The sequence below is a fragment of the Scardinius erythrophthalmus genome, assembly GCF_964197995.2.
Source record: "Scardinius erythrophthalmus genome assembly, chromosome: 16".
Lineage (NCBI taxonomy): Eukaryota > Metazoa > Chordata > Actinopteri > Cypriniformes > Leuciscidae > Scardinius > Scardinius erythrophthalmus.
Window position 1 is genome coordinate 2,384,822 of NC_138236.1, and position 14,618 is coordinate 2,399,439.

The 14,618-nt window shown below is 33.5% G+C and overlaps 1 protein-coding gene across 6 annotated transcripts in view; it reads right to left on the bottom strand.

The window, feature by feature from the left end:
• znf385d (zinc finger protein 385D) overlaps positions 1-14,618 on the bottom strand; it is a 284,480-nt gene that overhangs the window by 31,894 nt on the left and 237,968 nt on the right. For 5 of the 6 annotated variants that reach the window (XM_081389153.1, XM_081389152.1, XM_081389154.1 and 2 more), the window contains one exon: positions 7,248-7,355. The exons of the other annotated variant lie outside the window; for it this stretch is intronic. In XM_081389153.1, coding sequence (XP_081245279.1) covers positions 7,248-7,355 — 108 coding nt within the window. The remainder of the gene's footprint in view (positions 1-7,247; positions 7,356-14,618) is intronic. 6 annotated transcript variants of the gene reach the window in all.

Below are 14,618 nucleotides of genomic sequence, written 5' to 3' on the forward strand. Positions count from 1 at the left end.
GGCATTGTTCAGAGTAGCATAAGCCCGATAAGCGAGGATTTAAAGGAAAAGGATTTATTTATTTATTTTATGAGGTTAAGTGCTCACGGGAAGATGGATAAAAAATGTGTAATTTGTAAAGTAAAAATTCCCCTGCAAATGACCTTCCATATTTCGCCGAACACCGAGGTCATGTGATGATATTAGTCCCGTGCGAATCGACATGATTTGGCGGGTCGCTAATTATTATTTTAAGGTTTTTGTTTCCTGTGCGCTTTTTTATCCATCTTTCATGAAGAATAAAGGCTGTGTTGGAGTGTTTTGATAGTATTTTGGGTGCTGGGCCATATCGCTATACACCATACAACTATAGCTACAATTTGCAGAAAGAGAAAGCTGAAAACCATCAGAAGAGCAAACACAAAAAGAGTGATTAGATGGAGATGGATGACATGTATATCAGCATGCGGTGAGGAACACTCTTCTGTTTATGATATATCATACAGCTAGACCTGTAATAACGACAAGACATTTTCCAAGCAATAGCCTATTGACATCATATCCAGGAGATACAGGGATTACTAAATCACACGAGAGATCATACTAACACCCAAGATGCTTTGAAACATTGGAGAAAGAAATTTAAAATGTACAAATGTTGGTTAATAGACACGGGATCCTGTTATGATTTGATATAAGATTAGCAAACATCATTTAAGAAATTATTAATAATAATAATAATAATAATAATAATTATTATAAGATATAATCTTTCCAGTATTTCATCATCATTACTTGACAAGGGTTATACATATGCATATACATACAGTGTGTATATATATACTGTATATATATATATATATAATTATTTTTATTTTATTTTTTTAAATATATCAAGTACTGTTGTTAATTAGATTTTTTTCATATTTATTCAAAATGTAATAGTTACATTAAATTGATCACTATAATAATTGCATAATTAAATTATACTTATACTGATAATTAAATTATATTGACAATATATTGGTTACAATTATAATATGCCTGTCTTAAATATATAACCACCACCAGTATATTTTAATCATATAAAAAAATGTGTTAAGGTCGGTTAATATATATATATATATATATATATATATATATATATATATATATATATATATATATATATATATATATATATATATATATATTCTGTTTGTAGCTTTTCTCTTTTAATACTGTACCAGCCAACTTCAAACACAGGGTACAAACACACAACATAACATTTATTAACATAACAATCATTAATTAAGGAAAAAAAGTGACAATAAATTTGTCTGGTTTTGTTTTTTACCCAAGACATTAATTTGTAATTTTATGTCTATTCAATGTTTTCATCTGCAACAGCAATTTAATATCTTTAATAAATCTGTCAATAAATATTGATTGAGTGTGATCTAGCACACTTTAATTGCACCATTCGAACAGCACAGACGTCTGTGAATAAGGTGCTATAATCTATAATGAGCTTAATTTACATATAAAGGAGACGTGTTTGTGCCGGAAAGAATGACAATGACTTTAATTAAACATTCACAGCGTTAACTCAGCGCATTTAGTGCCTGGTTAAAACTGGAATGATGAAATAATCAGCATATCATATAATTAATTTGTCTATAATTTTCAGTTGATTGACAGACCTACTTCTGATTCATGCATTACTAAGTTGTATATAATTAAATAATCAACTGTTTAACCCAGTGCATCTTATGCTTATGTAACGCATTACATTATAAGCTCAGACACATGCTATTGCAAAACTGATATTGTTATGTTCCCTTATAGGATTTATTATGGCTCAGTTTGACCAGGCCTTACGCACCGTCCTTTAATCGCCCTTGTTTAGCTCTCCGCTAACTCCTAAACGCCCGTCTGACATTGCTAACAGCGGGAGGAGGCTACAAGAGACGGACACACACTTCTCTCAGTAAATAAGGCAGTCGACGACCTCACTATATGCAAAAACACACCGGCATGTGAGTAACAAAGACACAGATGCTAGCGTACACAACTACATGTTTGCCAGCAAGTTAGAAATATATAAATAAATACAAATGTACAGTAAGCATAAAATATTATGAATATTAAAAAGTAACTTATTAAAAAAGCATGCAAGAAAATACACACACACACACACTATAATTCCAGTATTGCCATTAAGTTAGAAACAAAATAAATATGAAATAAAACACATAAAATGTAATATAAAATAATAAAGTCACAATTTATTATAAATTATTAAATAATTATAAAAACTTATAGATTATAAAAATTAAATGTGAATAACAAAGACACACATGCTTAAGTTCAACTTTTTGCCAATGGCATTTTTTTTTCATTAAATAATAAAATAAATACATATAAATAGTTACAATAAATATTCATTTGGATTTTATTTAAAAATATTGTAAATTATTCATGATTATAAAAAGTATATTACTAGTCATAAAACTGTATTTTGCATTATTATATAGTATTCTCCATTATTCAATGGTGAGTAAGTTGTAAAAAATTATGTAAAATAAAAAATAAATAAAATATATAAATATAAAAAACAATACTTATAAATAATTATATTTATTTTAAGGCTGGGCAACGATTAATCACGATTAATTGCACCCAAAATATAAGTTTGTGTTTACATAATATATGTGTGTGTAGCCTACTGCATATAATTATATTTTGTATATTTAAATACACACATATGCATGTATATTTAAGAAATATATGCATGTATATACTGTATATATATCTATACATCATTTATATTATATAGAAATATAAATATTTTATATATAAATAACACATTTTTCTTAAATATATACATGCATGTGTATTTAAAACATAATTATACACAGTACACACACATATATTATGTAAACACAAACTTTTATTTTGGATGTGATTAATCGTGATTAATTGTTGCCCAGCCCTAATTTATGTTAATAATTAAATTGAAACAATATAAATTAGGAATAATACAAACATTTATTTATTTCTGGCCATCAAAATGTATTATCTTCCGTACTATAATTTAGAAGCTAGTCTATGTCTCTTAGTAAAACATTAGTAAGTTCACTCAGATTTGGCGCTTGTTGAGCTTCAGTTCAATATCTTGCTAACAACATATTTCATGCTAACATTCCTCTCCAGATGCATGTCTGTACAATACCAGCTTGTTTGCCAGAGAGGTCATTTAATAAGGACATTAAGGGCAGATACACCGTTACGAAAAGCAATAAGACGTCAAGACAGATCAGTCTTCTTTTGATATATTGCATTTGTACAAATAGCAGTGCGGGATATGGATCATAATCATATAGATTTATATCACGGGGGTTTGTAAGTAACACATCATTTGAGCGAGATAGTGTTATGAAAATAGCTTTAACGCCAAGATAAATGGGGTGTTTCTCGACACCCTCAAGCTATTGGTCTCGTGGGCCAATCACAGGGGAGAATGCAGTGACACAGATAAATGTCACGTGTAATCTGTGCCGCAATCAAGCATTCATTAAAGGCACGACACGGAAGAGGAGTCGCGGTGAGGGCCGAGAGCAAACGCCTGATCGGAGAGGACCCGTCCTGCACGCCGAGGCTTTAACTGAGACGGACACCTGCAGCGGGACGGGGAAATGATGCCATCCATCAGTCCATCAGTCCTTCAGTCCTTCAGTCAGAGGAAATCACAGCCAGTCTGTGCTTGGCAGAAACCAGCAAAACCTTCTCAACAACTAACTGGGTCTACTCTCCCCTGCCATTAGAAACTGAACATCCAAGTCCAGAATCAAGTGCCTAAAATGTATATAATAAATTAAAATTAATTGTAAATAAAAAATATAGGCATCTGAGTAACAAATACACATATGCCAGTAAGCTATAAATAAATAAATAAATAAATGCATAAATATTATAAATTAATATTATAAATTATAATTAATTGTTAAGAACAAAAAAAGTGGTCATGAGTAACAAAGACACTAAGTTAGTTAGTTAGCTATAAATAAATAAATAAATAAATAATGTTACAAATATAAAATATTACGAACTATAAATATTTTAAAATTAATATTATATATTATAAATAATTGAAAAAAAACAACAACAGACATGCTAATAAGTCAGTCCAACAAGTTAGAAAGAAAAATGAAATAATTAATATTGAATAATAAATAAATACAGATAAAATATAAATATGTAGCATTATTATACATAATAAATATTTACAAATATATTATAAACTATAAATAAAAAATATTATAAATTATAAATTATAAATAATTGTAAAAAAAAAATATATATATAATAGAGTAACGGACACATGCTAAGGTCCAGCAAGTTAGAAAAAAGTGAAGAAAATTAAATGATGAATAAATAAATACAAATAAAATATTATACATAATAAATATTTACAAATATAATATATTATAAAACTATAATTAAAAATATTATAAATTATAGATTATTGTAAAATAATAATAATAGAGTAACAGACATATGCTAATATCCAGCAAGTTAAAAAAAGTATTCAATTAAAATAAATATAAAATAGTAAAATGATTAAACATAATAAAAATTCTAAAAAAATTCAAAAAAAAAAAAAAAAAATTCAAACACAAAAGGTGGGCATTAAACAGCTGCCACCGTGATGCCGAGCCTTTAACTAAGACAGACACCAGCAATGGGACGCCATCAATCAATCATGGCCAAAGGAAATTACAGCCAGTCTGTGCTTGGCAGCAACGGGCAAAAGCTCTTCAAAAACTAACTAGGTTTTCTCTCCCCCACCATTTTAAACTGCATTTATAATTCATACACCCAGAAGAATCCATAACCAAGTGTCTCATATTCAAATAGACCTGTGGCGATATATGAAAACCAAATGTCATTTTTCAAAAGTCGCCCGGAACGTCTGGCTGGACTCTGTAACTCTCCAGAAGCCATTTATTTTTTGAAACTGTGCCATGTAAAGGCTTCCCGTGCTCAGATTGGAGCTGATTGGAAGCTGGAGCACAAACGACCAATGATAATGAGGTTTCGCTGTGCATGCGGCGTGATTTGAATGCATAATCTCTCCCAGGCGCTCTCTGTGATTGGCTACTGGAGAGCTACAGGCGCTGTGATTGGTCAACCGAAGCCCCGCCCCTTCATCCTGTCACACGGTTCTGATGGATGCCCATAATGAGCTGTGATTACTGTTTTGATAGGCCTCAGTCTTGCGGATATTACAGCTTAATATCTGACAGTGACGGCGTAAATGAGCACCTAATAGAGAGGATATGGGCAATGCTGTTTTTAAATAATCATATTTGGGATTAAATACCTCTGATGAAAGCGTGGCACACAGCCAGACGTTCTCCTGAATTGAAAATGACAAGGGATGGATGAAGGACGAAACATAAAACTGCCCTCTTGGCCATTTCAAAGTCACCTTCAATGAATATAGTCAGTGTATGTCTATAGTCTCAGCGTAAGAGATGGCTGGACACTCATTTCTGACAGTATAAATGGATTACATATATAGGCAGGACTTCTTTACTTATTTTACACACAGTGTATCAATACTTGAACGTACAATAGGGTAAAGATATTGATTCCCAAAACAAATGACTCTTCTGAATTGATTCTTTATTATACATTAAACAACCAGTGTAGCCCAATTCATGAAACTAACGATTCTTATAGACTGGTTCTTTACTGTGAATAAATAAATAAATAAACATACAGCAAAAACATGACTCTCACAAAAAGTTTCTTTATAGTAAATCAAAAACAGAAAACGTGACCAATGTAGTCTGATTCACAGTAAATGACTCTTATGAGCTGGTTCTTTTTATCGAATCAAACACATACAGCGCGACCAGTGTAGTCTGATTCAAAACCAAATGACTCTTATGAGCTGGTTCTTTTATCGAATCAAACACATACAACGCAACCAGTGTAGTCTGATTCACAGTAAATGACTCTTATGAGCTGGTTCTTTTTAACGAATCAAACACATACAGCGCGACCAGTGTAGTCTGATTCAAAACCAAATGACTCTTATGAGCTGGTTCTTTTTAACGAATCAAACACATACAGCGCGACCAGTGTAGTCTGATTCAAAACCAAATGACTCTTATGAGCTGGTTCTTTTATCGAATCAAACACATACAACGCAACCAGTGTAGTCTGATTCAAAACCAAATGACTCTTATGAGCTGGTTCTTTTTATCGAATCAAACACATACAGCGCGACCAGAGTAGTCTGATTCAAAACCAAATGACTCTTATGAGCTGGTTCTTTTTATCGAATCAAACACATACAACGCAACCAGTGTAGTCTGATTCAAAATCAAATGACTCTTATGAGCTGGTTCTTTTTATCGAATCAAACATACAGCGCAACCAATGTAGTCTGATTCAAAACCAAATGACTCTTATGAGCTGGTTCTTTTTATCGATTCAAACATACAGCGCAACCAGTGTAGTCTGATTCAAAACCAAATGACTCTTATGAGCTGGTTCTTTTTATCGAATCAAACACATACAACACAACCAGTGTAGTCTGATTCAAAACCAAATGACTCTTATGAGCTGGTTCTTTTTCTGAATCAAACACATACAACGCAACCAGTGTAGTCTGATTCAAAACCAAATGACTCTTATGAGCTGACTCTTTTTATCGAATCAAGCGCATACAACACGACCAATTAAGTTTGATTCTTGAAATGAATGACTCTTTATGAACCTGCTTGTTTAATGAATGGTTATGGTTAATGAAAGACAGGTTAGTGTTTGAATCAGTCTGAAACACTGTCCTGTATAATTGACAGCATTAGCAGAGAGAGAAAATGTATTTCTTGTAAGCGAATGGTGCATTATAACTGAAATACACCGAAAACCTAGACAGGAACATAGTGTCGGGCCAGATCCGGCCCACATCTGGCACGTGTGGAATCTGAAGAATCAAATCAAATTGAATCAGAATCCAAACTGAGCGTTTGTGAATCAAATTATTTCAATCAGAAAAACAACCCTGCTTGAGTGAATACTTTTAAGTTTTCCAATGATTCGTCACTATATAGTGAATAAACTTTATAAACAGATGCAGAAAGTGATAAGACAACTAACACACAATCAAAGCAATTAAACTACCTGTTATACTGCATCATCTCGACTGTGCTGGATGATCATATCTGTAGCGTGAGGTGGGAATATCAGAGTCAGGGTGAACACACACTCACCTGTGAGTTAAACCTCAGCTGGCACACGCCACACGAGACCGCTTTCCTTTTAGCCGAGGCCGAAGCGCTCAACGTGTGATGTAAAACAGCTTTCTGAACTGGGTCCATCTGAGGAAGAGAGAGAGAACGGAAAACCAGTTTTATTAGCCTCACTCAACCCAGCGGCGTGCTGAATGTCAACTCTGTTACCCATCTGACGGCGTGATAAACCGTGGCCCTCGGGGGCTTCAGCAGAAACACGGCATGTGGCTGAGCAGCGAACGCACAGTCTGGAACCAGTTAAAGGCCAACGCAATTTCACACACACACACACACACACACACACACACACACACACACACACACACACACACACACACACACACACACACTTCAATCAACGCGGCGGGAAAGAGGAGGGCAAAACAACTTCCACCGAGGATTTCATGAGAACCCAAATCAAAATGATACACTCAGAAAGGTCTGCTGAAATTACATGAGTTATGAGCGACAGGTCAGCCTGGGAATCTCTACTTTCTTTGGGAAAAAATATTAAGTAGATAAAAGTTACTGTTTCATAACAATGTTTAGTTAAACATGCACATTTAGAGTTTTGCTGTAAAAACTAAGCATTTACTGAAAACTAAATGTCATAAATATACACAAAAATATATATTTTTTATTATATTAATTAATTTATTTAATTAAGAATCGTTCAGAAATTTGTCAGAAATGTTAAAATCCTGAAGAATCCGAACTTCATGTTGTTTATTTGTTTTTTATGTATCGTAATACTTTAAGTAGGGAATGACAACGGGCCATTGAATTATCAGAAAATAATGCACACCCGAGGTGGAAATGATGTGAAGCGGATTGGCCGTTACACCTCGGGTGTGCCTTATTTTCTAATAATTCAATGTGCTGGAGTCAATTAATCCACTTATATCCACTTAATCCACTTATACTGTTGCCTTTGGCTTGCTCAGTTGGATATTTGGGGATATTTAATTTAATTAATCAATCAACGATACTATTGATCAGCATTACCAAACGTGGACGTTCCACTAGAAACAAACATTGATGTATTGTTTTAATTTATTACTGTGAAGCTGCTTTGATTTGTGAAAAGCGCTATATAAATAAACTTGACTTGACTTGACTTATACGGTTACCACACTTGTTGTGACATTGTTCAGATGTTTTATTTCAAGACATTTGTCAGGTATTTGTGCTTTAAAACGCTTGTGTGTCGAACTCATTTCTTACGCATCTCATCCCATGCCTCTGTTGCTGACTCCAAAACGTCATTTTAGAGCTCTTAACGGAGACTTGAGACACTGATAGCAATCTAATGCAGTTATTAATCCAGTTATTAGAGAGAGAGAGAGAGAGAGAGAGAGAAATTAAGTGTGTGTGAATTACCTGAGTCTGTTCAGCTGCTGTAATAGTGAAACTGTAAGTTTATCTGCTTCAAGAACAGCGCTGTTATTTCCTCACAAGCTTTATATACTTTATTTAAAAATAAATAATTAAAATGCTTCTAAAATAGTATTGTTTTATTTGAAGTATTTTAAAAATATATTTAAAATTATAATAATAAAACTTTATATTTAGTTTCTCAAAAGTACTAAAAAGTAATAATCATAAGGAATCAGATTAAAGTTTAAATCACAACTTGTTCAATTCTTTTTTAATTTTATCCCTGGTATATTTCTATTGTTTAATTTTTTTAAATTATAAATAATAAATAATTTAAACGTTACTAAAAGTAGTATTGTTTTTGTTTAGTATTTACTTAAATTAAATAAAAGTTGATAATACTTTGACTTTTAGTAGTTTTACTCATTTAAGAGTGCGAAGGAAATTGTTAAAGGAAACAGAATGGTTTGAGTCCCTAAATTGAAAATAAATGGTAACATCTAAATTAACTGGTTTATTCAAGTCATTAATATTATGTAACATCCCAGAACCAACCTTCATGCATAAATGTATACCAACAAAACTCATTTTGATGGGTTAAATCAGGCTTGGTACGGTAACAATTGCATGTTGTTTTTTTTTTTTTTTTGGTCAGTTGCTATATGCTTTCATCTAAAGCTGCGAATTTAACTTATGTGCAGAACTGAACTATCATATAAAACAATTGCAAGTAAAGCAGCGTTTCCATCCAATGTGTTCAAGAGAACAAAATTGTCACTTCCAGGGAAATTAACACAAAATATCAGTAATAAAAACTGTAATCACACTCTTTTTCCTCTCAGAGCGTCAGACGAAACACAATAAACACTATCATGTTATCTTGCTGTTCGGGAACGCAATCGTGTGAGACGCTTCTGGAGGGAATTAAACCAAATCATTGCATTGGTCCACTGGTTACTCCAGTTATCCAATCACAGCCTCCGCTGAGGCAAAGTCACGTGCGTTTTTAAGGGATTTATCAGTAAATGCGTTTCCATCCTTGTTTATGTGCATGTCTTCTTATCGGTATTCGCCTCAATAGAGCACGTACGTGTTTTATGCACAGGATATGAGATCGTAAGGGTGGTCTTCGAGCATCTCGGCCTCAGATGAGGTAGTGAAATTACACTGATGCTCTCAGCTCCGGCTTGCTGCATTCATTCGTCCATTTATCAGATAACAGTCCGTCTTCTCAGACTGATATACTGGCGCCTATCGCTCTCGTCTCTGATGTCTGTTCTATGATGCTTCAACATCTCGAACCCGCCGGTGTTACACAAGCAGAAAATCACTTTCGATTCACCGTCGTCTTATGCGGCCAGCTGTAGATGAGGCTCCTAAATCAATTTCACTTAAAGCCCAGACAAATGACACGCAGTTTAAAAACCTGATACGCTCTTCTTTATTAGACGACACCAGGCCAATCAGTCGCAGTAAGTTATGCTCTGATGTCAATAGCCATGCCATATTGAAACCACATGTTCGTGTTTGATAGCTTGACACCGTATCTGAAAATGTTACATAATATAATTGCGGCATAAATCTCAAGCACGGCTAGAAGTTGAGGAGACGGCGCTTTAAACCAGAAGGATGGGTGCAGGTTTTGGAGAACGTCCAGCTGGCCAGAGAAGAGCTGCTGGGAAATCAAAGGACTCAGAACAAAAAAAAACAAAAAAAACAGGAAGTGAGTGAGAAAAAGAGCAGAGAGAAAAGAAAAAGAGACAAACCATCTGTGCGCGGTGATGACCTCGCGCTCCAAACACGCCGGGGTTCGGCGAGGAACCGCTGCTTCTCATTCAGAGCGTTTACATGCACAATAAAAACCTGATAACCATCGAAAAACAACTCATTATGAAAGCTCAGCAAGACAAGAAAAGCTGTAGAAACCTTGCTTAAGTGAGATTCTGAAATTGCCAGGGTTTTCTTGTAAAAAGAAACATGCACATAATGAATAAGCAGAAATAATTGGTCTACTAAATAAAAGAAAGCGGTTTACATGATCTCACACATCTTACTGACCCCTGAAAAACTATGAATGACAAACTGGTTATACAGTAGTGGCCAGAAGCAGAGCCGGATTAACGCAAAGGCAAACTAGGCACGTGCCTAGGGCCCGATTGGCGGGATGGGGCCCAGACAGAGGGACAAAAAAAAAATAATAATAATATAATGTAAAAATATCCTATCTACAATTTATTTCAATATTTATTAATTAACTAAAAATAGTGACGATGTTTATCTTCACCATAGACTGTTACATTACTGCAGTTAAACCAATTAATGTGTCCGTTACAAAGCGGGTGCCGGCTTCTGAAAGTATGTGTAACGAACGCATCCATCAGGTGCTGCGAGGCAAAAGCCTAAGCACACAAAGAAGCACAGCTCAAAATGCAGGTGTGTGAGTTGTCGTCATCTATTTTGGAGTGATTGCAATGTATTCTAAATATAAACTTGTCCTGTAGATCAGCGTCATTTCTGTAAAAATCATTCACCGCTTTATTACGAGTTTAAAAGAGCGCGAGCGTCATTAACGTGCCCAGACGCGACGCTTTGAATTTGCGCGTACAATGAATGAATAACATCGCGTCGGGAGCTGACTAGTAAAAAAGCTACAAAATTAAAAGACAAGGCGTCTGTATTCTAAGTTAAAAAGCCAACACACTACAACATTTTTAAATGTTTCAAATAAAGGATCTCATGGGTCTATCTTCTAAATTCTGCTGATGATTAGATTATACCCTGACATTACGCCAATAATATCAGTTTATACATTTTCTTCTGCTCAGTAGCGATCGTGTCTTTCTCTTCCACTTGATTTGTGTATAGCATATTTAAAGTAGCAATGCGATATAAAAGCACTTATGCTCATTTACTGAAGTGGGATTCTGGAACTGTGAATAAATTGAATAAAACAGCAAAATAACAACAACAACAATAACATCTTCATTAAACAAAAAAGAGATTACCTTAGATAAAGTTTGATTAATATGTACATACAGTAGGCTACCGGTAAAAGTCTGGACCCATTACTATTTTTAATGTTTTTTGAAAGAAGTTTATTATAATGCTCTACAAGCCTGCATTTATTTGATCAAAAATACAGAAAAAAACAGGAATATTCAGCAAGGATGTGTTAAATATATAAAAAATGATAGTGAAGACTTTTTTAAAACAACTTTTTAATAATCAAAAATCCTGAAAAAAAGTATCACAGATTATAAAATAAATATTAAGCACCCTTTCTAACATTTGATAATAAATCAGAATGATCACTTGACACTAAATTCAGCTTTGCATCACAGAAATATAAAGTATAGTAAAATAGAAAACCATTATTTAAAATTTTAATAATATTTCACTATATTATTTTTCTGTATTTTTGATCAAATAAATCCAGGCTTGATGAGCATAAGAGACTTCTTTCAAAAACATTAAAAATAGTAATGTGTCCAAACTTATGTACTGTGTAAGTAAAAATATACTGCTTTTAAAATTAAATGTTGTATAAATAAAAAGGTTAGGAATCATATTTGTTTCAAGTGTTTTTTTTATTGGGGGTGGGGGGCCTCCAACATGAATTTTGCCTAGGGCCTCCTAATGTCTAGAACCGGCTCTGGCCAGAAGTGATGTCCGGCCTAGGAAAAATGATATCTTCACCCTTTATTTAAACATTCAAATATTCATGTAAGCATATTGCATAGTTGTGCTTGGGGTTTTATTTACGATAACACAATGAAAAATGACAAATTGTGCAAATATAATTTCGGCCAGGCTGTCATACAAAAGAAATTATGAACACATGCAAAAACAAAAGAGGACCAATGAAATATTAATAACTGATTATGTTGTAGTCAATGTAAGCTATTTCCTGTCAACCTTTTGTTTTCCTATTTGCATTTTTTATATATGCTGTTGATGAATACATTAACCAAGTTTAGTGTCTTAGTGTCTTATATATATATTTATTATATATATAATAATATAATAAATATATATATAAGTGTCTAATATACTGTATATATATATATATATATATATATATATATATATATATATATTTATTTATATACATACAGTGCTATGCATAAGTTTAGACACCCATGCTAAAGTTGACTAAAAAGAGGAATAAAAAATCATCTTTTGGAAATTGAACTTAATGCCTTAATTAAAAAAAAAATAGGAAAAATCCAACCTTTAAGGACACCAATTTTCTTTGTGAATGAATAATGTATCGTAAATAAATAAATGTTCTTCCTTAAAATACAGGGTGCATAAGTTTGGACACCCCTATGTTAAATTCCCATAGAGGCAGGAGGATTTTTATTTTTAAGTATTTTTTTTTTATTTTTTTTTTAGGATACTATGCATCCTGATAAAGTTCCCTTGGCCTTTGGAATTAAAATAGCCCCACATCATCACATAGCCTTCACCATACCTAGAGATTGGCATGGAGTACTTTCCATAAGATCATCTCTCAATGCAAATCAAACTAGCTATTAGGCTAACTGAAATAAAACCATGCCAATCTCTAGGTATGGTGAAGGCTATGTTGTTTAAGAGGCAGAGCAAGTTTGTGAGAATTTTTTTTTAAACTTAATAACATGCATAAATCATGCACAATATAACCAAGAACATGCATTAAAGTCATGATGTAACAGAAGTAGTGACAGATATTTTTTTCCCATATTGTAACGTGCATCAGTGCATTATCGAAATATGAAAAAAATCCATTGGTTGTTTATGGGATGGAGGCGGATCTGAATGCGAGCTTGCAGTCGATTGTAAGAAAGCCCAGGGTTTGAGTAAACTAAATGATCTGGCATTAAAAATTATATTAGATTTTGAATAAAAATGATGAAGTCAAAAAAGTTTTGGTTACACTTTATTTTAAGGTGTCATTGTTACAGTGTAATTATATATTTAAGTACTGAGTCATATTAAGCAACTACATGTACTTACTGTAGGATTAGGGTTTGGTTGAGGGTTAGTTGCATGTAATTATGCATAATTTACTGTTATTACTATGGTAAATATGTAACATATGTAACAAGGAAACTGTAAAATAAAGTGTTACCAAAATAAGCAAATAAGCAAACGCTAACATCAGAGGTTTATTATAATCAGAAAATCTGTCTAAAGTTAAAGTGTCACACATTCAGTTAACATTAAAATGAAGTAGGCCTACATCCTTTCCACACGGGGACCTTTTAAAAAGATAAAGAATCGATTCAATTGGCAGAAAAAGCTTCATTTCTATGACTTCAAGATGTCTGAGTGAAAACACTGTGTTATTTTCCTAAATTGCTTTAAGGGAAACTTCAGAAATGTTCTCTGACACATTAAGTGCCCTATAGCACTTCCCTGCTGTATAATTTATGTTCAGATCTGGTTTGTTCCTGCAAGTGGAACCTCAAGGATGTCAAGATCTTCAAACTCGTCTTAAATCAGCCTCCCGTTGCCCACTGACAGACACGAGATGTCTTCTGACACACACATCTTCATGCAACGCAAACATGTCAGTCTGTGAGCGTGAACCTCCCGCGGCGCACTTACTCTTCCTCTTTAACACAGATCTGAGCCGTGGGAGCTGACAGCTGACGGGACGCCACCTCTGCTGACCCGTGATCACATCACCTTACAGCAATGACCCATCTGACATTTATGGGGTCTCGTTACACAAAAAAAAAAAAAAAAAAAACCAGCATATCTGCTTTTGCTAGGTGTGTGAATCTATTGGTTGAAAGCAAATCGATTTGACGCAATTGAAAATTGCATTTAGAAAAATGCACTTTTACAGTTACATTTCTTCACATTGTTCTTTTGAACTTTCTATTCTTAAAAAATCATGAAAAATGTATCATGGTTTCCATGAAACTGTTTTCAACACTGATAATAATCATAAATGTTTCTTGAGCATCAAATCATCATATTAGA